The sequence below is a fragment of the Bombus vancouverensis genome, chromosome 14 (genome assembly GCF_051014615.1).
Source record: "Bombus vancouverensis nearcticus chromosome 14, iyBomVanc1_principal, whole genome shotgun sequence".
In the NCBI taxonomy this organism is placed as follows: domain Eukaryota; kingdom Metazoa; phylum Arthropoda; class Insecta; order Hymenoptera; family Apidae; genus Bombus; species Bombus vancouverensis.
The window spans coordinates 7,014,158-7,039,655 of NC_134924.1; the positions used below are offsets into that span (position 1 = coordinate 7,014,158).

Genomic DNA, 25,498 nt, shown 5'->3' on the forward strand with positions numbered 1-25,498 from the left:
ACAGAACTAGGAGAGCTACTAAACTGGGAATTGCGTGTTCGATCGACGCGACACGGAGAATCCCAGCGCCTCGTCGTTTCGTAAATTGTCGCGACGCGTGTCTGAGATTGGTCAAGGAATAGTTCGACACCCTGTCGAATACTCTGGTCTTGTGTTTCCGTTTGTTAACGCGCGGATGTTATTAATGGCGCGTAACCGTAATTGTTATCGATCCTGTTGAAAATGGCAATGGGATCCGATCGAGCACGAGCTTGGGCAGAGTAATTCTCTGTCGATTGACTGCGTGCAATATTCACTGGCAATTGAATGCATCGTTTCCGTAATTTGTTCATGAAAAGATAGGCTGGCAAAGGAGAAGCAGGTTGAAAAAGATAGGAAAAGCAAAACCGTTTTGTAATGTTGGTAATAGGATTGCGTGTAGCCATGGAATATTCTTTCTTTTTCTTTTTTTTTTTGGATCCGTGAATCCGTAGGATTTCCGCTTGGTTATTTTAGGGCAACGAAACGTAATAAAGCGAGAAATTGAAATTCCGCGGGGCTATAGCTTTTCTTTGGTCGTTTCGGAACGCTGCCGCAGCGAAGCGAAACTGCACTGTGAAGGTATTGTAACGCGACACTTCTTCCTGTTTACTAGCGTTTAAAGATGTAGCTAATAGTATGAGAATGTAGCTAGTTTTAAGACCATCAGCTTAAACTTTCGTTTCGCGATTTTTCCAGTAGCTGAAATAAGAACGATTCTCATAGCTGCGCTAAAATTCGCTGTCTCATTGATTATACTAGGCGGTACGAATATGATACGATATTATTAAGGCAAAGGATCAACGAGGCTTGTGATAATTTTCTACCGCATTTAAAAATGAATTTGTAATTAGAATATACGCAACATCGCACACTGGTGTTACAATCGCTTTGTAAGATTATCAAAAATTTCAACGATCAATCGACTTTTATAAGCTCAACTCGATAGTGGATAATTTTAAATCGCGATCTTAATCGCGCGGTTGTTAACTATCAAAGAAATCCATAAAGAGAGGAGATGGAAGATTATTCGGTCGGTGTAGGGAAGTTTGCGTTCAGCCGGCTTTTAATGTCTCTTTTTTTTTATGGAATACATTACGGGCCGGCCATTATGTCCGGGCGCATTACCGGGATGTTACGCTGAAATACTACGCAGCAGCCTCTGTTAACGTTCTAACCGGATTGCTCGTAAAAAATCCCGTATTATGTGATCGTAATTTGCATCATGGCTGTCACGATGCATCGCCTGGATTCGTGCCTTTATTCGTAAATATGTATTTTAAAAGCCAAACGAAAAAAAAGGGGGGGAGAAAAGAAGAAAGAAAAAAGCAAAGCAAACGTTTAATTGTAAAAAGAAATGTTTCGCAAAGATCCTGAAACGTCGCGTTTTAATCTATTCAGTGGACTTTGCCGGGAAGTTGCATGGCCTGGAAACTGCCATCGCCGTGGAAACTTCTTCCGCAAAACCTTTCACGATTCATCCGGAAAGAAAAAGTTACAGCGAACTCGAGTTCTCGCGTTTTGTTCTCCAGCCCCTTTTCACTGCCGTAGATTGAATATTCACGTTCGCGTTTAGCGGTTTTTAAGCAACGTCTTAACGACAATTCAATCGTCGAAACTTCGGTTTCGTTCGCGCCAAGACAACTTCACCGACATACTTTTCCAACTTTGCAAGTGGAAATCTTTCCGCGGACGCGAACGTTCCATTGGCCCTCGTAGTGCGTTCGTAGAACGCTCGTACGCGGTTGAATGTTTCCTATTCCTCTTTTATTCTTCTTTTTTTCTTTTTATTATTCTTATTTTTAGAAACACGCAAGAGAGGGAACGGATAGCGAACGAATGGAGTAGGGAAACAAAAACGCGGTAGCACGAAGAGGTAGGAGAGAAGGATGAATTGAAGAAAACGAGGGGTTGGGCGAAATGGAGAAAATGAAAACAGGTCCGGGCTATCTCGGGAGTGTCGACAAAAGCTGGCCAGGCTTCTGTACGCGTGGTTAGCAGGCCGAAATTTCGAGTTTCCATTTAGACGGAACCGCGGCACGAGAAAGTGACGACAAAAGGAGGGAGGGGCGAGCGTGCACAGAGTTGGAAACGAAAGAACCGGGCGCGGACTTCCGCTGGTACTTTGGAATCGCGAAGTCGCGACGAGTGGCTGCGAAACTCGTCTCGAAACGGCGTGTAACGAGCTTGCAGATAGCGATTCACCTATTTCGTGCGGCTGCCCGTTTTGTTCTCCAGTTTCCTTCCGTTTCTTTTTTCCCCTCTCGTGCTTCTCTGATTTTCACTTGGCGCAATCAACGATCCCAAAACCGCGGTCTGTTTCGAATGGAAAGCATCGATACAGAAGGAATTAACGAAAGCAGTTATACCGTGTTTCCCGGATAGCTCACGGTTATGCGCGATTCCATGGAAATAACTGTTGCTCGTGGAATCTCGCGCGGAATCTCGTTGCCGTGAAAATTCAACCGACTAGGCTCGTACAATCGAACTGGCCGATTAAACACGGTTCTCTGGAGAACCTTTGAATATCGAGTATATACCTAGTCGTGTATAATGATCGATTAAGGAGGCATTATTCGGTGTTTCGCTGCTTTTAGTTTAGTCGATTCGAAATGATCGACAAAGCAACGAGGAACGGCGCTTTTCTTTCGCTTAAATCGTTGAGCGCGTCAGGATACCCAGGACGGCGTCGCTCTTGATTGCATTAAATTCTAATTCCTTGTACGACCGCTAAGTCTGGCACAGAGTGTGAGGGTGTAGTGCGAGAACGTAGACGTGATATCGATTTTCAATATACGTTGCCGCGGTCACGAGTCTTCGCATAGATTATTAATCGAAGCTTTCCTCGATTCGCGGTCTTATCCCTCGCGGAATTGACACGTTTCGAAGAAATTGTCAATCGAAAGCTTCTTTGGATCTTCATCTTATTTCTTGTAGAAATTCAATCATCGTCGAGTTTAACCACTGTAATCTTCAAAGGGATGGAAAAAGCGTATACGAGTCTGTGAAAACGTAATAATCGTCGAATAAACGACTCGTAAATGCGATTCGTAAAAGCAAGGCGAAAGGTCGTCTTTGGCGACACCTCTTTAGATTCACGACGTTATCGTCCGCCAAAGTCCATTGTTCGATCATGGAAAATCTCGCGAGACAGAGAATAAAAGAAGAGAGAAGTGGAAACGGAAAAGATGGATGGAGTTTATAGAAACGCGTTGAAAAATGGCCAAGGATCGCAAGGACGGTAACGATTGGCCGGCGAATATGCGCAATGCAAAGCGTGAAGCAATAAAAGCTCATAAAGTGGAAATAAAGTGGGAACGAAGAGAAGACGTGGAAGTCGAGGACGTCCCGTAGGAGGTCAGCAAAGGCCTCACGGAAGGCCGGATCGGCCACTCGGTTGGCCGTACTATAAATATTTCATGTTAATCGATATACGTGCACACGGAAGTGTGTCATGCACGTTGTCCCATGACTCGACACAATGCTCCACATACGGGCTACGATCGTTGGTCGAACGACCTCGACGAACGGAGGAAGTCGAACGTTTGCCTCGTCGCTCGCCATCGTTCCCGTTTCTTCTTCCTTTTCTTCTCCATTCCACGTTCGTTCGGCTCTCGGTGATTTACTAGTAGTCGGGCTGAAATGCTATCATAAATCGATTTGCAGAAGTATAAAATTGCAAGTATAAAAATCGTTGAATTCGAAGAAAAGGAAAGAATTTCGAATCGACGGTTGATTTTAATTAAAACGATAGTTGGAAAGCTACTGGTATAATACTGAAAATTTATCTCCATAAATGTCAGCTCACCAGATTCCCGAATCCTTTCGGTGCGCGTCTGTCTTCGTTAGAATGCGAACTTACGCTTTTAGCACGAACGTACAGCGACTCTATTTTTCTTTACTTTTATTAACTGCTCCGACTACTGTAACACCGGCTTTTAAAACGGAACGAATCCTCGTTCGATCTATTTCGGCGGAGACAACCTCCTCAATCGCTTTTAGCGATACCCAAGCGAACCTTTGCCATTTTCGAACTTTGAATGGCCGAGTCGTGGTATATTCGGCCGGAGTGTCGGTCGAGGTTTGCGTCGATCTTTTTATAGAGCAATGAATCCGTGATTTATATTTGCTCGTGCCACGGTGCATCTGCAGCGACGAAAAATATTTCGGTACAAAGAGTTCGCGTGCACTCGGGAAACATTCGGTTCTTCCACGATGCTATATTCCGTTTCTGGACGATTGTCTACCATTTTTATCGTTTCACCCTACTATGCGTTTGAAACATTTCGAAGAATTTATTCGCGATTTAGTATTTCCTTTAACCCTACAATTTTCTCTACCGATTCTTCCACTTCTTTCTTAACCTTTTCTCAAGTTCGAGGAAAATAGGGAAGAATTTTTGTTCCAATTTTCTCCCCAACTTTTTTTCAAAGTATCGTGTCTTTTCGCTCGGTGAAACAAATACGAGATGAGGTATAAAAATTTGAAGCATTCTACGGGATTACGAAGTTTGTTAACTTTCGAAACAAGAATCGCTATCGATGTGTATAATTTCGTGTTTCAACTCCACGTGTAAAAATATTTTCGCGACGTTAAGATTCTTTTAAGACAAGAACATTCAAGTAGAGTAGCATCGCTAAACGTCTTACACTTCCCAACGAAAATTATATTGAGAATTTACGAAAAGTGCCCCGTAGCGATCGACCGAATTCCAGTCCCGTATTCGACCTATTTAATAATTAACGCGTTTTTAACATTTCTCAGAGCTGCTGGGGAACAGGACGGGCCATATGGTGGGCGTGTTCGAGAAGCTGGGCCAGTTTTACAACGGTTGCTTGGAATTCAAGGAGAAACCGGTGAATTTTACACCCGGTAAGTGGATCCTGAACGCGTCGATCGATACGGCGACGGCAGAGGCGACTTTCCATTTGAAAGAGATACGCGTGACAGACAAATGCAGTGTCGTTACCGGAAATAACGCCGAGGCGTCGTTGCGTCCATGTTAACGACGCCGTTTCCGCGGACGATGCGTCACATTCGCGTCTCTTCGCTCGCGACGTCCTCACGCGATGAGAATGAAACCGGTGCGCCGTGTATCCTCGTCGTTGAATCGCATTTACGCGAACGATCGCTCGTCACGCATCTTTCTGGCTTTCCATCTTTCGCCATGTACGTACAACTATCACGTGCTTTCGACAAATCGTCGGTAATTACCTATGCAAATCAAGGTTTTTATAAACGCGACTAAATGGAACCTGCACGGACATATTTTTATTTCCAACGTCTTGTACATCTCTGCGTATCATCCGCATTGCGTTCTGTGCAATTTCAAATCGCGGTGCAATTACAGTAGTAGGATTTATTTATTTATTTAGAAGGGATTAAACAGGAAACGATGGTTATTTAACGCGAACTAAATACAGTGTAACTAAGATAATTAAATGGTTAATTCACAACTCTCGTTCCAATTCACCACGGTTCCAACGCTCTCTTTCACGCGGATCATCCTCCTCGACAACACTCTGACTGCTCAACTCACGCTGACTGTTAATTCGTCTTTCTCCCTTAAGCATCCCTTTGTCTTTTCTCACAGCCCTACCACGTACGCGTTCCGCAATTGTCCATGGCCTTGGACACATAGGTCTCTTTCCCGCGTGACTATTCGACCGAAGGGCCGACGACACATTGATGGACCTGTCGGCACTTGGGCTTTCTCGCAACATTATTTACGATTCAGCCGATATTTCTTAGGCCATTTGTCCACGATACTACAGTAGCAAATATAAGATATCGTGAGTCGCCAGCTAGCCCGCATCGCAAGATCTTATTAAATCTCAGAGAAAGAACGGGGGAAGACGCCATAAATTTTAGCGCAAAGGTGCACGTGTTGCGTTTCGTGCCGCATCGTACGCGACACGTAGTGCGGCAACGTAGCCATGATATATCTGTCGCGACGTTCATTCATATATTCAATCGCCGACACAGATGTTCCATTCTTTGGCCTCTTTTCCTCGCGCTTCTATTTCCTCTCTCTCTCTCTCTCTCTCTCTTCGGAGAATCCCCGAGGCCGAGCTTTCACGGCTCCACGCTGATCGATTATTCATACGCACGGGAATCACGAAACTCTCGCGGCCAATAAAACGAGCATTTTCGATCACGGATCGAACTCGAACGACCGTCGCCGATTCTGTAAATATTACGCGTGTAAATGCACCGATGTATCGTGCAACGCGTTACGTAATATTTATGAACGGCGTGGTGGGAATATTTTACGCGATTTACGTCACATCGAGGCTTCCTCGCGAAGTAGATGTTTTGTTAACGTTTCTCAGCGATTTGTTTCCCGTTCGCCCGCACCACGACGATTTTTACCCGTTGGAAATTTCTTTCTCGCCAACGAAACGACACTCGAAACGTTCGTCTTTATCGAGAAGCACGATGATGGCGTGCTACGACGTCGGAAATTATTTGCTCGTACCGCAACGTTCTCGACTTTCCATCGTAAGAAAAGTGCATGTTCAACGATACGTTTGTTGGTTTCGCATCGTAAGAAATATTATTTGTCAGAAATTTGTACGATCGTGAAGGTTTCGCTTTTGCCTGCGGGTTCCTTTTCCACGAAGCGAGCGTAAGCAGTACGAATAAGCAGGGAAATTGGAATCGCAGATGTGGGCGATTGCGATGGCAACTTTCGGTAGACACTTGGATAGCGATCGACGCCGGATATTATTGACTCCTACCGTTTCCTTCTTGCCGACTCTTTTTATGTATAGATATAGAATTAATAGCAACTAGAATCGACGAGTATTAAATTACGTATTTCGTTTTACGAGACGTCGTTTCCGATTCAGCGATGGATGAAGCTCGATAAAACGGTACTACGTACGATATTAACTCCGCCGTGTTGCGTGTTATTGAGTACTTCATCCCACGTCGAACTTCAATAATCAGAGGTTTGTAACGAAATATGAATGCTGTGACACGTTGTCTCCCTTTCACCGTGTTCAGAGTAAAGCAAACCCAATAAAACAGTACATAACTATGCTATTAACTGGACAATGTCAGATATCGTCGACTCGTACTACTGTCCCCCTCCGTCAAACTAAAAGCGCAGATGTCGTAACAAAATACGAATTCATTGGCACGTTGTATCCTCTCCACTGCGTTCGGCATATAAACAAACTGAATGGGACAGTACGACTATGTTATTAATTCAACGAAGTCCGATATCATTGACTCGTATTACTTGATGCAAAGTTCGAAAAGCAAAATATCGTGACAAAATATGAATGCACACGTGTACATTACACGTTCGACCGTGTTACAAGTGCAAACGAACTGAATGAAACGGTACGACCATGCCATTACCTTGTCAGCGTCAGATATCATTGACTCGTACTACTCAGTTCTTGGTCAAACCTTGAAAGCGAAACAGTGGCGGTAAAATACGAATGCGACGACACGCGTCGTGCCTTTTTCATTGTGCTACGGGTATACGGATACTTGGCAAAAGGATACCTAGAAGCGTGCAGAACGACAAACCGCGTTTGTTAAATTCCATTGAATCGCGTGCGCGTGTTTAAAACTCGCGGCGCCGGAGAGGATCGAGAGACGTCGCGGTTCGCCCGGTTTTTCGTTCACTCGTCGACGACAATGGATTCAGCGAGACACGCGCGACTCCGTCGCTCGAACAATAACGAAGAATTCGTCGGAACGCTTCGTGCGAGAAAGTCTGGTACGGCGAGGGATCGCCGTGAAAGGGAAGAGGGCATTTTCCGATGGCGGTCGCTAATGCTTCCTCGCGTTCTCATCTTTTCTCGTATTATGATGCGGCGGCGAGAAAGATGTTACGCCGCAGAAAGAAAAGATCGTACGGTGGAGGGAGAAACAACTCGGTGACGGAAGACGGAGTTATCGGTGGTAGCGAGTTGTAACGGTGGTGAGAGCAACGAATCACGGAAACGCGATGCGTGAAGAATAAGCGAAGAAGAGCGACGTACGCGAGACTATTCTAAAGCGAGCCTCGAAGACCATATCTCGTTGACTCTCCAGAATTGACTTTATCCTTTTGCATCGGACAATGAACGATTGTACTATCGATGCAGTTTTACATTCTACCGAAGGAATTAGGAACGATCCGACTGTCATAATTGAATTACTTGGTCATACGTTACAATGGTGAAACAGAAGACCATATCTCGTTGACTCTCCAGAATTGACTTTATCTTTTTTGCATCTGTTGAAGTGGTCACCACTTCTAAGGAAACTCTACATCTGGTCTTTTTAGTTTTCTCAAGCAACGAAGCCATCGACAGCGTATAGACTGGGACGAAGGCAGACCATAGACGGTAGACAGGCGACGATGGCTTCGAGGTTTTCAGTTATAAGGTAACACTGCTAGCGTGCGGATCGGGATCAGCTCAAATTATATTCCTACTTGTACTTACACTTCTGTATTAAAATATATTTCCTACTTTACAATTTATCCACGCGTTCCTCTGTTCATACATCTAATAACCTCAACAGCATCGGACAATGAACGATTGCACTATCGATGCAGTTTTACATTCTACCGAAGGAATTAGGAACGAGCGACTGTCGTAATTGAATTATTTGGTGATACGTTGCGACGATAAAACAGAATGGCTCTTGAAATCGTATAGAAAATCGTATAATCGTATGATCGTGTAACAAAGATATAAAATAATTCTCGAGACGTATACGTAGATCGTTGGATATGTAACTTTCGAATTATCACGATGTTACTAAATCGAGTGAAACCAACGAATATCTGGCTGTGATAATTATATCTACTTTGTTAACGATACTGGAATCTAGTAAAACTAAAGGTTCCGGCTACCACATCTTCGAGTGGGCGTTTCCCATGGACCAAGCGGTTGGCTATTATTTACGCTGAAATTTTCGTGCAGTTTCACCAATCTAGCAGATTCCCTCTTTCCCTAAGGAAATTCATTTCTCCGAAGAAAGGGTTAATTGTAAGCACGGAATAGGGTGGAGTTTCGGATAAAATTTATCTCCCGACCAAAGCTCGGGGTCACGAGGATCAATCGAAAACTTTTCGATGATGTAAAAAGTGGGCGATTCGACTCGGAGAAGAGAAGAGAAGAGAAGAGGCAGGTTGGTCGTGACTCTCGCGTCACTGCGATACGACCGCACGCTTTAACCCAGAAAGTCAATGTAGGCGGTCTAAGAATAGAAGCAAGGCAATGTCGGGTACGGTGGAGCCGATACCGTACGGCCGACAGTGCGATTAATCAATCAGTATCGGCGCCAAATCGTCGGCCAGCGGCATTAATCAGAGATGAATTCGACGGAGCCTCGTTTCGTCGAAATATCACGGCGATACTCGCTATCGTTGCCGTTGTCGAAGCGATCGCGACAATAGAGTACTTCTTTTTGCTCCACTATGATTCATGGCACTGGTATTTACGAGCTTCAAAGCGAAACATAACGCTAGAACGGTCATCCACGGTCCAGAGACGATTCTTTCATACGCTACGGTATCACGGTGACGGTAGTTTCTGCGATACACATTTGCACTATTTACGGGCGAAGAGAGGTTCTTGGTTAGAATGGGATAATTGTGACGTGACGCGAGATGCGTACGCAAAGCGACGTGACGAGAACCTGTTGGCTACGCTCTGGGAACCTGTCCCATAGCACCGATTGTTTGCTCGAAAATATACCGGCAGTCGTTGAACGCGATCGATTCGATCGCTAGCGTAGAATATTTGATTAAAACGTGATTGCAGCGACCGCTGTTAAACTCCGACGAAACTGATTTCGCTCGTTTACACTACACTTATTTTGATCAGATTTGTGAAACGATCGCGTTGCAAATCTTCGTGGAACTGTGAACCACGGTAAATTGACATGACTCTTTTAGGAACCGTACTCGTATCGCTTCGATCGCAGAACGAAGGAAGAAAGAGCGAGGCAGATGAACAGAGGTAGAGAGAATCCTCTTATCGTTTCATAATGCAACGTGGAACGTATGGCCACGTGCTTCCTCCCGGGAATCCCCTAGCGACCTATCATTCAATTCTACCTTAGCTTCTTAAAGTTGGATCGATAGCGGTTATATAATCGATGCCTGATACCCTTCGTGACCGTGTTTGCCTGAAAAACACAGCCCTCCGATCATTTCCGGCTTTCCGCTGGAAATCGATCGCAACTACGATTTCTACAAGGGGTGAATTCGCAGCGTCTCTGTCTGCGAAATCTCGTTACCTATCCATTTGCACTCACGAAAACTTGGATGAAGGACTTTCGCTTCCGTTTGTTCTGCATCCCCTCGTTTCCTTCTGAAAGTCGTTGCTCTCCACTGATTATTCGGGACGACGATCGAAACGGAGCTTGTTTCACTACGGTCTCGCATATCCCATGGAAACGCGCTTCAAGGCCGTTGTCATCACGGTGCACCGCGATAATGCGGACCCTGGAAATTGGTGGAGCCGGTCTAAAGCGGGAAACAAAAAGCCGGCGGTTCGCTTTGTGTAGGAAAAATGTACTCGTTCGCCATCCTCGCCACGGTGCATCGAGTTCATTCGACGTTAATTGACTGTTAAGCCGGCTGTCGATGAATCGCGTTGCTCTCTCGGCTCGGGAGTTCTTCTGAAACGAGTACGCGTACGATCATCCGTTTCACTGGATTATTTGTGGTTGCCCCTCTAATCGACAAATTGTTCGCGACGTTACAAAATCCTAGTCTTTCGAAATCCTAGATAAAAAGACTGAGAAAAATATGTAGCGGCACATGAGCTAGAGGACAATTCGAATCATGTTGTTGCTTTGCCTCGGAGTATCAACATCGTTAGAATATACGTAATGTAATAATAAACAAACTCCTGACCAATATAACCAGTATAAATAAACGAACGCGATCGTAAGATGACCAGCCTGACGTTCGTTAGTCTCAGTCTTGAGCAATTTTATTAGCGATCAATTAGCGAACCGGTTAGTATCGAGCGTTCTTATCGAACATTCTTTTAACGATCAGAATCGAGCAATCTACGCTTGACTTTCAATTATATTTATAATATTTTCAAATATATTTGACGATATTTCAAAACCAAGTAATCTCGTCATTTAAACAACAACTCAACCAACCGTCGCCCGCAAATATAAAACCGTAAGTTATTAGCAGAGTGTGGATGTTCATATCTTCACGAACGTGACTAAAAAAATGAAATGTAAATCTAGTTCGGCTGTTTCAAAGGTATACGTCCGTGGATTTTTCTATCTTCTAATTCCTCATAAACGAATAAATACCCTCGCTTCACTCATTGCGCGAACGTACTGCGCGTTTCTTATCAGAAAATTGCAAAAATATATCACGGCAGGGACGTGAAGCGCGATATTTCGTTGGAGGCCAGGTACGGCTTTAATTTCTGACCGCGTGTCAACGCGGATTTAATTGAACGCCAGAATTTCAGCTGTGTGCCGGCCGCGGTTCTAGTGCTGCGGCCTGCTCGGTTGTGGTTCGTTTCGAGAGGACCTGGCGTCAGACCACGCGCCGACAGCGATCGCTGACAAAAAATTCTTTACCATAATTGAAACTCGCGCAAAAAAGCCATCGGCAGGAGGAAAAACAGAGAGACGGTGGAGGCGAGGGAAAAAAGGTACAGCGTGATAGAAATGGAACTGATGGCGATCGATTAGCTTGTCGGCGAAACGGTACAGAGGCGATCCCTTTTTTTCTAGCGACGCCCGCGGCTGGTTTTCGGGGTTGATTCGAGGATTATGCTCCGCGTGCGAGCATTCTCCGAGCGTATGCGGCGTTTGGGGTGGACAGTTTGCCGGCGGTCAGCACGCTGCCTTTTTATCGCCCCGCGATTTGCATTTCAGTGACATCGCGCGTGAAACGGTCGAAACAAATTTTTCCCTTCGCCACGGGCATTTCCAGCCCTTCGACGCTGTGGCTTTTGGTAATTCTGATCGATGGCGCGTCCACCTGACCGCGATTTATGCGCTGGATCGAGTGGAATTTTTTCAAAAGTAAAAAGAAATTCATTCGTTCGGCTGTGCTTATTTATGGTTGGACGCGAGCTCGGAAGAAAAGTGGCTGTCACGAATTAATATAGATACAGTGGATCGTCGTTGATATGAATCTATCGAGGTTTTGAGAGGTACACTGGATTCCTGTTTATTCTGCCTTTGTTTTAACCGATCATATTTTTCTTCGGATGAAAACAAATGACCAGGCGAAGGATGATCGTCACGTCCCATTATCGTTCCTCGACCGTTAAAACGCGTTTTAACGAAGATATTACGAGGTTATTAATATCGAACAGAGAACAGTGGCTAAATTTCTAAAAGCTATCGATTCCTACGAAATACCGCAAGCTTTTTTATTTTCCGTGACCAAGTAGCTTGCGCTTTGCCAGTTAACATCAATTTCTAGCCGTGGCTGGTAGATTAGATCTCTCGATTCGGCCGTTGCCATTAAATAACTCAACTCCTGTAACGTACAGTCATTCGTTCGACTCGGCCACGGTGCAATAGAGCTTGGTATCGTCGTGAAAATTGCTCGTGTAAATGACTTCTAATCGAGACGATCGAAACGACACCGGCACGAAGCTCGGTAACGTGGCTGACAATCAGCCGGATAATAATGTCAGTGGCGGATTAGCTTGGTCGCAGTTGGCCATGTGCGGACGGGCGCGTAATTAATCGCGGGACAATTAGTGGATATTACGCCTGGTTGGTTGGTGCGTGTGTGCGTGCTGCTCGTTTGCGAGTCCCCGAGAACGGAGAACGTTTCAGGTTGCTCGCTGCTATCGGATGTTGGAAACAACGATGATTAGTCCGTAGTATCGAGCACAACCTTGGACGACTGCCTTTTATACCGCAGCGATTGATAAAAATAGTTGACGGGCTATCGATCACGCGACAGTCGGAAACGACTACTGGAACCAGACTGGTTCGTCGAACGTCTTCCACTACGCTATCGATACTTTTTCCAACATGGAATGATTAGCTCGTGCTCGTTTCGCGGAAATGAATCGTAAATCCAGTGAACATGTTCTTGGAATAACCGTGCGTTTAAAGCGGTTCGGAGCCTCGTCGAATATATCGCTCGCGGGCCGTCTTAATAATTCTACAGAACCTTGAAAGTTTTCAGAGCGTAAAGTCGAAGTCGCGTCGGTAACGGCAGCAGTCGTATCTGTCAGCTCGAAGGAATAATAAAATCGTGCGGAATAATAAAGCAATAACTATAATCCTTGCGACGAAAACCTTGCTACGAGACTTTCCACACTCTTTAGAGATGGACGAGCGTAAAAATCATCGACCGTTTTAAACGGTCAGGTACTGGCGTGCGTTCTCTCGAAACGTGGCTGACGCGCTTAATCGCTCAAGGGGTTGGAAACACCCCCGATGCGTAATTATACGAACGAATGCGCATCTGATGACGTCATTGGCCACGCGATGGGTCCTTGAGGTAGTTTTTCAAGCTCTCAGCCGCGATGCGAAGATGGTGGCAAAGACGGCGGTGGTTTTTGCGCAGCGGAGCCGATCGCGTGCGTACGACGTCGATAACGGCGACACGGTGAACCCCGAGGGAAAAAAGGCGTACACGCATGCTATGGAGCCAAGGGGAACGACGAAGCGAAAACACGAGTTCGCGTGCGTCTTGCCAACGGGGGTCACGATCTGTGACCCACTTTCGTCTCCGCGTCGACCGCGTGCTCGACATTCGATCCTCTTCGAAGGAAGGTCGCGATATTCGCGTTCGCGCGAACTCGCAGTATCGGTAGAGTCGAACGTCTTCCGTGAAGATGTCTTTCACATCCTTTGCCGACATTATTTTAGGAGGCGGTCGTACGGATCCTCTGCTCTTTTCTATACGATTGTAGCCAGGCGCGTACTATCGCCAACGACTTTCGTCAGCCTTCTCTCTGCACTTTGCAATAGGAGCAGCCTCTGCTTTGGACGTTACAATGGCTCTCGGTAACACGATAGCTTTTCCCTTGCTTTCGTCTCTCCACGGATTTCATTCTCAAGTGCTCGCAACAAGCTTTGATACTCTGCGAACTTTCGCCGGAGTTTCGAACGTTCGAGTAGAGAAATTTCCTTATTTGGAGAATTTGTAATCGTAGCGGACTTGCAGGGAACAAGTTCCATCGTAGAAACGTTCGGCGTTCGTTCGATGTTGATTCAACTGTGGCCTCATTATAGCAATTGCTGCTAATAGGCTGCCATTAGTTCGAACTTGGGTCTTTCGCGGTCGCAGTCAAGGTTCTTGCTCGCGTTAATAAAGTTCGCCTGGTGTATTCCATACGTTTCCGATACTTTCGCAATACGCACGCCAAATTCTATCGTTATTTGTATAGACGGTAACGTCTCCCTTTACGCCGCTGTCGCAGTAGTTGCCATAGCGAGAGCTACAAACTTTGAAAGTAGTACGTCGGCGGTATTGTTTCAAAGGAAACGTTTTCTATTTCAAGATAGACACGGTTATTATTCCCAGCCAGACGATCGAGTGGTTTCCTCTGTTCTGGATACGCGGCACGATGCAGCGCGAAAAATCGATTATTAGCTTGCCACCTGTACCCTGCGTTCCATGCGCACGATAGACGATCCATTACCCAATTAACGAGGGAAGATTAATCTCAGTACGGGCATAGTTAGCGGCAGGATAGCCGCTGGCGAATAAGAAAAGGACGAAAACGAGCGCATCGCGAGTCGAAAGTCGCCAAGGGTGTCAAGGTTGGACAATTTGGCCTCGGGCTACGTCCGCAGGATGATTTACTTGTCCGCCTGGTCGAGAAACTATTCGGTGTTGGATGTCGCGAGGAAACTATGCTCCGATTCGAACTTTGTTCTGTTGCATTCGATCCTAGCTATTCTCCCTATCCGTCGAACTTGGCTGAACGAGTCTGCAACTTTTTCACGCGATTTATTTTATTATTTATTCCACCGTGTCGTGTTCCACGCGGTTACGAACTTTTCCTTCTTCGTCCAACTATATTTCGTTTATTTGCTTTATTTACCAGTTTAAACCGAGTATCACGATACAGAATAGAGAATTATATCAAGAGCCAGTTATTCTCGAAGCAGATTGTCTGCAATTGACGGCGCAGCCAGAGAACGGATTCATTCCATACACGAAACTGTATATCCTGGGATCGCTCGCACGATCATTTACCATCTACTTGCACGAGTTGTATAATTTCGCTAATGGTATTCGTTTAATTACGCTCTGGAAATAGAGTTGCAAAATTCAGCTAATGGGACGTCAGTTTCGAAAACGCCAGCGGACAACCTGAACCTGGACCTGATCCATTGAAACGTACGGTGTATGAAAATATTCAATGCCATCGATGTTCAAGTAAATTATATAAGAAATCTAGTTTGTGGAAAGAGAAAAAGCGTAGGAACATTGGGCGCGAAATACTGGCAGCGTGACAGAGCGAAGAAAAAGCAAGGTACCAAAGTGCTTCTATATATAGACGCCATCGAGGTACATTAGAGAGTTAGAGTCGACGAGCAGCTTTTTTTAACCCCCTGCGATGTTAATGCTCGACTCGGAATCGTGTCAAGGACAATCTCGATCAGTCGACACCGCCGTGACTTTTCTCGGCTCATTGGAAACGAGCACGATCCGGTCGTTCCGAGTATTTAGGTTTCAGCGCCTCTTGATCGACGAAAGAAAGATGGACGAATGAAAAGGACGTAATTTCATCCGCGACGGTGGATCGAGCGGTTTGGCACAAGTTTCTACGAAATATTTCATCGACAGGAGACAACAGGGATGCAATGTTTCGCGTACGTTCGTATAGCAACCGGACGAGAGTGTTCGTCAAAGTCGCTCTTGACGCGTAAGAGCACACTTTTCACTGAAAGCGGCAAGTTCGCGTCTCCCCGTCGCCGGAGAACTGAATGGAAAGGTTGAGAAGCGCAAAGCTCGAAGCTAGACGAGCGCCTCTGTGTACGTGTGCGATCCTTTTCCGCGCTTTCCTCGTTTCCAGCTGCACGATCGATTTCGCGCCTCTTCCTCTTTATGGGAACGAGCTTTAATAGATCGCGTTACTCTTCACCATAGCGGAAATGTTCCCATTTAATTTCTGTTTAGTTGTTTGTTCACGCCTGTTTACCTTCTGTTTAGTAACGTCGATTACTTTGGAATAATTAAGAGAATAGTAGTTAAGCAAGGGAGAGAAGAAACTAAATAATAATAATAAGCACTGGAAATACATTATCTTTCGTAGATTGATCGAACGATATCAAAACCCAATGAATATTCCTGCGCTATAATGTTGCAGAATTAAGAATAGTTTTCAAGCTTCATACAAAGTCTCAGGAGTACCGATGCCTCCACTATGACCTGCTTTCAACCTTTGTTTTCAATAATTCAAACTTTCTCGCTGTTTGTAATACGCGGACGACGACTTCTGTATGTGGAAAGACAGAGAGAAACGGCTTTTCATCGTCGACGTTGACGAAGTACGAGAAAATTAATTTAGAAATTCGTAGGTTGTTCGTAGGTTCTAATGTCGCCACTTTTTCCCTCCCTCGTGCGAGTCCCTTTAACGAGTTAATTTCCAGCTGCGCAACGTCGCCAGTTGGTCTCACTGGGTTCTGTTGTAATTAGAGGCATCTTAACGAGACATCGTGGCACGTATACTCGGCTTGGTTGTCGCGAGGCAGCCGAATCGAAAACGCGGCAGCCACGGAACGCCGAGTCCGCCGCACGATGGAAACAATCCGGAAGTTCCATTTCCGCAACCCACAGTCTTCCCCGATTTCCTCGGCATGGGAATTCAATCGAGATACGGCCAGCTATGGCTTGGAAATTATCCATGCCCGACCGGCTTAATTCACGCCGACGATCCTTCAGTCGTCCATCCGCAATGGCGCCAGCCACCCTCGGAATTCGTCGCGTCACAATTAAATGCAAACCGATCGAGCAAAGATCCATTTTCATCCAAAGGAATTAGGGAAATGAGTTTGGTATCTGTTCAAGGATTTTCCGTGGGTGGAGAAAAGATACTAAATAGAGCGATGCTTGATACAAAGTTGAAATTGGATACAGCGTACCGTGTTGGAATGGTTTGTAGCGATGCTTGTTTGGCACGAGAGAATCGGAAAGGGTACGTTGTATTCAAAGCTGAACAGTTGTGAATAGCAACAGTCTGGAGCAGATACTTGTACGAATGCATAACAAACGTTATACTTGTCCCTAGTATCCTTCCGATATACAGTACTATCCATAATTATTTCAACGATAGGGAACATGCTGCTAATATCGTCGATCCGTAATATTTTGGAAAAAAGTCTGGGCAGAAATCGGCAGCAAATTGGAGTCGTAATTAGATATGCAAAGAGGAAGAAACAAAGTGTCTTTCGTTTGAGACTAATTTGATATGAAAATGTCTCTTGCTCCTTACTGGAGAACGATTTGAAATTTGCCAGGTTACGATATTAGGTTACGATACTCCTTTTATAGGAAGCGTATTTCGTTTCTATTACATTTTATTTCTGTTACATTCTATTCCTAAGAGACCTTATTTATATTTCTCGGTTGCATTTACATAACCAAGATTCTGTTTCTTGTTATCGAAATACGATTACTTTCAACGTTAAACTCATTCTCAAAGGGTTGGCATTCCGGATAGCCACAATTCCATAGGTTTCAGAATGTAAAAAATCAAAGTAGCAAAGTAAGAAACGCTCGGAAGATTAAAAGTTGCGTAACAACGGAACGTGTTGAGTTATTTCGTAGCAGAGAGAAGTATGAATGACTAGAAGAGATTGGAGGGCGTATCGGGGTGTAAAATAAAGGGAGGAATTTCGGGCGTCGATCGAAAGCAATCTGGCCGGCGTGTGCAGCTTGCGTCATGCAAAGATATAGATGTAACCGAATGGTCGGGGGCTTGGGGACAGAGAGGGGCTGTGGCTGGAGGACGCGGTGCTTGATGTCGATTTCGTATATGTAAGAGGGGTGCGCGCGCGATTGTTCGGTGCGATTGAAATCACGCGAAGCTTTACTTAACGGAGAACTTGCAGATTTCGAGAGCTCGGATATATTCACCGAGCCCCGGGTTCGCCCCTTGATGGCGCTTCGGTTGGTTCCTCCAGGAAGACAGACGGGGTGAGTTTGTGACCGAAATTCTTCGCCGGCCATTCGGCCGTATAACAATTTCCCTATGCGAAACGTCGAGATAATAATAATAATAATAAAAAAGAAAAGAAAAGAAGAATGAGAACAGGGACGAATCCTTGGCAAAAGGCGGAGCTAAGAGCAGAAGTTTCTCGTTTGTCGTGATGACTTTGGACGAATAGAATCGGTCTCGTGCAGCATATGTCTTTAAATGGAAATCAATTTTCATCGAAGCCTAAGTTTACGGTGTTAAACTGCAGGACGAGAAATACGATTTCGCTAAACACGTTCCTTTCGATTTGCACGCTACGAAATAAATTATATTGCGAATAGCGATCTCGCAGTCAGATTAATCGAGCCAATGATATTATAAGCGGCTGTATTATACCGAGATCGGTATCATTTGCCACACGCGAGCCTAACGCTACTGGCACTTTTTTCATTCCCTTGGAACCCGACTTCCGTTCGGCCGACGTGCGTTAATTCGAGTCGTACGTCGCCATACTGTACGTAACGAGGAATTCAGCGCGACGTTAATCGACCGATAAGAGTCCGCTGGAAGTGGTAACCAAGAACTAATAAAGTGGCAACCAATCTTTAACGATATAATCCACGGCAATTTAGAAACGTTCTCTCTTTTTATAGCACGATTGCAAAGATATCGGGAAATATTGGTTAAAAAGGTGTGCGACGATCGTGGAATACAGCACCGAAGCTCGACAGCTTTTCGATAGCGGCGTATCTGTGAACCGAAGGTCGTCGTTGGTTCTCTCGTGGAGACGCGTTAAACGAAGATCGTTGAACTCGATAAGGGCGTTGTTGATCTTTACCACGGATCCCACGCGCGTGTCAAGCGGCGTGTGCTGGGATTTCATTTATGGTTCATCGTTGCGTTCACGTTGGACCGCGTAACGTTGATAAAGAAGGGATACGAAGGTCGGTGATGAAAAGGCTCTCGTAAAAAGAGGGAGGAAGGACATAGCGATATATCAAGATTCGAACTTGATTCTCCGCTGAATACCCGTGTTCTCATTGTACGTATTCGTCGAATCGACGCATCGATTTTTAAACGAAACCTCCGCTGGAACTCGTGTTTTTTTCGTTGCGTCTATTTTTTCCTTCCTATTTTCTCCTCCTTTCTCTGTTCGTTTTGTTACGGAGACGCCGAGTTCCCACGACGAATTCCACTCTACGACACGCTGCAGCTTCGCGAACCTCGTTAAAACTTGTTTACTATCGCTTGTTTCAGTTTACGAGCTTTTACGCGAACTCGGCGGCTATCTACCCCCGAAGAGCATCGCACCAGCCGACATTACACCCCTAGTTTCGAGGCTATTGAGGGTGAACGGCGCCCCCCTCTTCGACTTCTTTGTCGATGTGGATCTTTACGATCGATCTAGGTCGTCCGTCTTCTTGGACCTGCCTACGAAACATCAAGAAGACGCGTTCTTCGCGGAGAACCCGGTGAGTGTTGCAGTTCATGGTGTTGTTAGAATTTATAGCGTGTACTGCGATGTAGCTGTTTAATTCTTAGTAACAGATGTAGATAACTCGTTGTTTCTTGCAAAGATCGTAGATAAGACTTAATTGTGAATTCTAGTGCATGGGAGCTTTCCTCTGGCGACATTACGCGATAAATTGGAATGTTGGTAAATTTCAACGCATTCCCGTAAAATCTGCTCGGCGATTAATATCGGCTAATTAATTTATTAACCAAAGGAACCGATTTATTAACCGATTCAAAAGTTGTCGAGATCGTAGTTACGCACGATACTCGTTGCGTTATCTACGAGCTCCATCCAACTTATTTTTCTACATCTCGCTCGCATAACAAGCTTCGTTATTTCTACACGGTTCTCGCCGCCATTAAGCCAACCAGGATTCTCATCCTGCATTTTCTCAGCTGCGCAACAACATTTTCCCTGCGTAATCTGCCTAATCTCGCAGCGTCCATCGATTTCGCAGGAAATTAACGAGCGGGATCGCCGCGTTTGCTTGCGCTATCGAGACTCCAGGGACGAATACTTCTCGGTCGGGCTAATTGATTGCGCGATTAAGCGGAGGAGCGTCGGTTAATTCCTCAAGCAAATGTGTGGCGAGTTGTGGCGCGAGCATAAATCCTCTTCAAGGTTTCGGAAAATGCGATTGTTTGTGCCCGAGATCGGCTGCCACACTTTTATTATTTTAGTCGACATGCTCGCGACGGTTTAGGTGAAAAATACAGGAGAAACGTCTTCGTTATACGGTGGAACCGTTTAATACCAGGCTTATCGCCTATTTGACAGCATAAGCCTGTGCATATGGCGCTTGGCTTTGAAAATCGATCGATGGCTGGATCCAAGCTCTCGCGTTGTTTCTTCTCGAATGAGCGCGCGAAAGCTGTGACCAAATAGTGTTCTTTAATCGTCTATAAATTAATTATCGAAACATGAGCTCGTTAACATGGTGCACTCGCGGCACCTGCGGTTGCAACTTCCAGTATGTATTTTTTACATCGAACGTGGAACTGGCTACACGTTCGTTAACGGCAACGTACTTTCCTGACGATGTGATGGCAGATAGTCGGCCGTTATTTAACCTTATCATAATGTATGACGGCTCAGTGAAAGCTTTGGCATACGCGGCAGGTTGCTTGAGCGAGTGTTTGGAAAGTCGATAGCAGGCTACTCAAAGTCGCCGAGCTACGTGCGGACTACGAGTGTGTAAGTTGTCGACGATATGATTGTTGAGAGGATGCGGCAGATAGTTTGCTAATGGCGAGCGATACGGCGTTGCATTGCCGAGCAACAGAGACCTTGTTTTTAAAGGATTTGGCCACGGAGTGCGAAAGACACTGATGCCTCTTGGTAAGCGGACTGTGAGGGATCGCACACGGACACTTACCTTGGAATCTCAAAAGAGCAATCCATAAAAATTTCTAACACGTGTGTCGGACAGAGTGAACCGTATGAGTCTATAGAGATTTTATGAAGAAGTCGATCATTGATGATGGCTTTTTCGCAACGGTACAAGCTAGCGAATTGAAAGTAACTGTAGCGTGACTAAAACGAACGATGTACCCAACTAACGATGATTAACTGATTTCCTTTTCATCGTATCACTTCTATATTAAGTCTGCAGATTAAAAGAATTTGCCCACCTTTAAAGCGTCGTACTTCCACTCCCACAATATTAAAAACTATCTACTAAATATTAAGTGTACTCGATATTCTATGCGACAAGGCCAGGGATTACGAATAATTCTGATGAGTTAATTTGTAATTAACGGCAGGAAAAAGTTCCGGTGTACAGTGGTGTCTGCGAAAGTTTGCAAAGCTTCTGAAAACGATGGCAGTTCGATACTGCGCTACGTGTATCGAGCCGCGTTCCAAGGCGGAGAACGTGCCAGGCATTAATTATTCGGCCGGTTCTTTCAACTGTTTCCCATCGTCATCACGTCTCGCGCGATGATCGTGTTCGGTAAACTGGTAGGTCCCTTCCGGCAACTTCCGTCGAGTGCTACGAAACCAGAATTTATCGGTCGGCGTACTCGTCGAGGATATTCGTGGAAGAAAGGCTGCAGGAAAGACGTTGAAAAAAGATCTCGAGAAAGAAACTCGTTGACCGTAAGTTGTCGTTTTGTCGCGTGGAAAATCTTCCTCCGAGTCTATCCCCTTGAAGACAGACCCGAGTACAGCGAGCTAACGAAAAGCGCGCGAGGTTCGAAGACGAGGCACGAAGAAAGCAGGCGCCGGCCAATTTGACGAGAAAATTTTCGTCAACGGCGGAGATCTGGCCGGAATCGGATTACCCTATGAATTTCGGATGCTAATTACAAGGCCTGAGGACGAAATTGCAGCGGCGAAGTTCATTGGACCAGAAGAGGGACGACCCTTTTCAGATTAAAGAGAACTGGTTGATCGGCAGCCCGATGTGATTAAATTTCTCGTTAAAGTTTCGCGATACCGATCTCGCTCCTCGCATTGTTTCCTGCAACTTTGACTTATGCCAGAGCTGCAGATTCCCCCGCTTAATTGTTGCAAAGAATCTTTTAGAAAACAAGTGGTTGCTTTTTGTAAAAGGTGAAGTGTAAGTATGAGTGGCACGGATGGAGAGAATATTGCGGGAAACGGTGTCCGTGCACGAGGAGTCGCAGGCTCGAGACGCTTCGAGTGCGTCTCTCGATGCTCCTTCGCTGAGTCGAGGGTTTTCGAGTAGTTTTCAGCTGTTCACCGTCTTAAACAAGATCGTGATGTTCGATCGACGAGTCTTTCTTACTCGTTCTCTCTCGAAAACCCTCTGTCTGTCGATTCTCTATTTTTCTGGGAAATAGAGAAAAGCCTAAAAGCAGCAGACCATAAGCGCAGATTCCTCGTTTTGTCGCTCGTAGGGAAGAAGGTTCTCTCGTCGAATTTCCGTTCTGGTTAACGCTCTTTCAAAGAACGTCATATCCATTCTTAGTCGGACAAAACGCGCGCACAGGGAATTAATTACGGAATGATAAATTAAAGCACGGTGGCGTATTAACCGCCAGATAATTTCCGCGGCTGACAGGACTTTTTTAATAAAAGCCTAGGGAGACGTTGAAAAAGGGGCGTTCGGACATTCGCTGGGAGCTTGGCACGCTGCATAAAACGGTGCATCGGGGCGCAGCTCCCGCTGGATGTTCCCATCTCAACGCGTCGACTCTTTTGTCTGACGAACCTCCTTGTGATTGTGATAAGAGCTTAAGGCTGAGAGGATTTTAATACTTAACCTCGACGTGAAAGGGCACCAGCCCTGATGACACTTTAACTTGTCTGTTAGTAGACCGGTTGCAGAGAAAATGGCTGACGGACACACCGACGAAAAGAATCAACGCAGGACTCTGGTATTCTTTTCTTTCTCGCGCTCTCGTTGGTGCAAGTTTGTGGTATCGAGTTCGATTTCACCGGTATCTTGTTTCGTCCAATTCTGTCGTACACTGGTTCGCGAAAGTATCTGAACATTTACCATAAACAATTTTTATATACACACGCGTAGATTACGTGCTTATGCACGTGCTGCATACTGTGACGATTATGTTGGTCCAATTCGAAAGCCACGTGAAAACGTATATGAAAGCTGCAAGATATTTACCGCAAACATATAAAAGTTGGTTTTACTGTAAACATATTCCATTGAGTTTACTTCTATGCTAATAATAGTAGGAAGTATGGCAAGTTTTTTTACCAATCTTTGACGATTTACAATGAAATAGTTCGAAGTATGAACATGGTATTATGTAGATTCAGCGCGGACAATGAAACGAAATCGACTTGTAATTAACTTCTCACGATGATAAAGTTTGTCCCATCTATGCGAGTCCTTGTTACGCTTACACCTGTATCGCTAAGATCATCCTTGTCGTATGAATGCAGGCAGCAAGCACGTGTTCGATAATGTTGGAGCCACGAATTCAATATCGGCGTCATTTCGGTCGCTAAGGAGACAGCAGTACGCTGAATTTCAATCAAACGCTACTGCTCGTGACGAGCTCGTTGTGGATGAATAATGGCTCGATTCCTGATCGACGTGGTAAATGTAGCATATTTGCGGATCGATGCTCGATCGATGCATTCCTTCTATCTTTTAGGAGATCGCTCGAAATACCTTGGAATAGCTCTCCTCCGAAGGAAGTAGAAAAATCCTCGTTGAATTAAACGTTAAACAAAACTTTCAAATAAAACCAATTTCTATCGTATAAGACGAACCTTTCCATATTTTGTTCAAACTTGAGATATCTTTGAATGTTAGAAAGGTAGAATTCCACGTCGAAGACTACCGAGAGAACGTAACAGTGTTAAGATCGAGCTCGAACGTAGGTTCAGAAATTTCCAACAGATTATCTGTAATTCTGTCAATGTCTCGCGAACGAAGCGAGCGCGATACGAGAGGCGATAAGCTGTGGCTGGAAAAATAACATAAATCGCGGAGCAAAGAGAGCAATGGGTGGGGAAACTCGGCCAGAACCGGGAAGCCGGAAGGCTGGAAACGAAGAGGAAGTCGGCCGGGGTTCGTGCAGCTCCGTTAGCTGGATGCCAGATACGCGGACTACGCTAGACGCGGCTGCTAGGGCAGACAGAAGAGTAGGACAGACTGGAGCCAGGAACTTCAACCGGCGAGGTGTACTTCGAAATAGTCGGAGCTGGTTGGCCGACCGCCAAAGTCCTCGGCTCACATCGAACAACTATCTTCCTAATTTTCCATCTTCCCCGCACAGCTTGACCTTCCGATCCGGCGCCTTCTGCATCACCACCCGTGATTTCTTCTCTCTCCATATTATTTGCTTATCATCGCGAGTTTCAAAATCGTCCAACGTTTGAAAATTCACGAAAAGATCGCTTGGATGGTCGATTGGCAATTGCAGATTACTCGTCAACGTATCGTTTTGTCCGTACTTTATTTCGCAAGAAAAGTTTCCTGCGCAAGATACTAAGTAGCGAAGATGTCTGAACGCTCGTGGAAGTCTTTTGTGAATACATTACGCTTGTCACACGAGACATTTTTCAATCCTATTAGCATGGTTATGAACGTCGACTGAAATTACTGAAATTTCTATATGCATTTTCGGAGTGCTTTCTGATCTTACCAATCTAATCGCGACAGTCGTATCTCGTTACGATGATACTGAAACTACAAAGTGTTTTGTACGTACAACACGTACAATACGTGGATAAAGGCTTTCTGTGGCAAAAGTGCAAATATTTTCGCGAACTATTGTAACTCGAACATCCGTGATAATATGCTTTTTCCCATTTCGTTTGACCATTTTTGATGCTGTTCGTTGATTCTGTTTGGTCGAAGTCGCGGGGAATTAACGAGTACTCGCAAGAGGCGCATAAAAGGTAAATTATAAAACGACAGATCGGGGAACAGTTGTTTCGCTGTTTCTAATCGTTTTTTAATACGCCAATAACCGGATAAAGGTTATGCGTGTAGAGGGAAATTGCATGCGCGATTAATTGCTTTAAACAAACAAACGATACAGCGCGTGTATCAGGAAGCGAGGAGAATTTTAATCGCGCGACTGTTCCTGTTTCGATTGTAGCCATTTCAGAGGGCAAATTACATCGATGTGCCGCGTCGCGTTTCGTGCGGACGTTCCATTTCGTAACGAGCAAGAGTATCGTTTCATTATGCTAACGAAATATCGATTATGATAATGCACGGAGTCTGATTCGACTGTGTAGAATTACTGTTACGACGAGCATGATACGCGACTGGCCTTGTCGCAGTCGCTGTTAACGTGTTTGCCCTAAACATTTTCATATCCAGATTACGCGACCGCTAAGTGAAACCGGCTCTAAGCGAAAAATCTTAAGAATCGTAACAAATTCAATTTTTGGAACCGTGACT

At 45.2% G+C, this 25,498-nt stretch overlaps 1 protein-coding gene across 2 annotated transcripts in view; it reads left to right on the top strand.

The window, feature by feature from the left end:
* Positions 1–25,498, top strand: part of LOC117153797 (neprilysin-1) — a 73,748-nt gene that overhangs the window by 20,796 nt on the left and 27,454 nt on the right. For both annotated transcript variants that reach the window (XM_033328163.2, XM_033328173.2), the window contains exons 5-6: positions 4,783–4,890; positions 19,392–19,606. In XM_033328163.2, the coding sequence (XP_033184054.1) occupies positions 4,783–4,890; positions 19,392–19,606 (323 nt within the window). The remainder of the gene's footprint in view (positions 1–4,782; positions 4,891–19,391; positions 19,607–25,498) is intronic.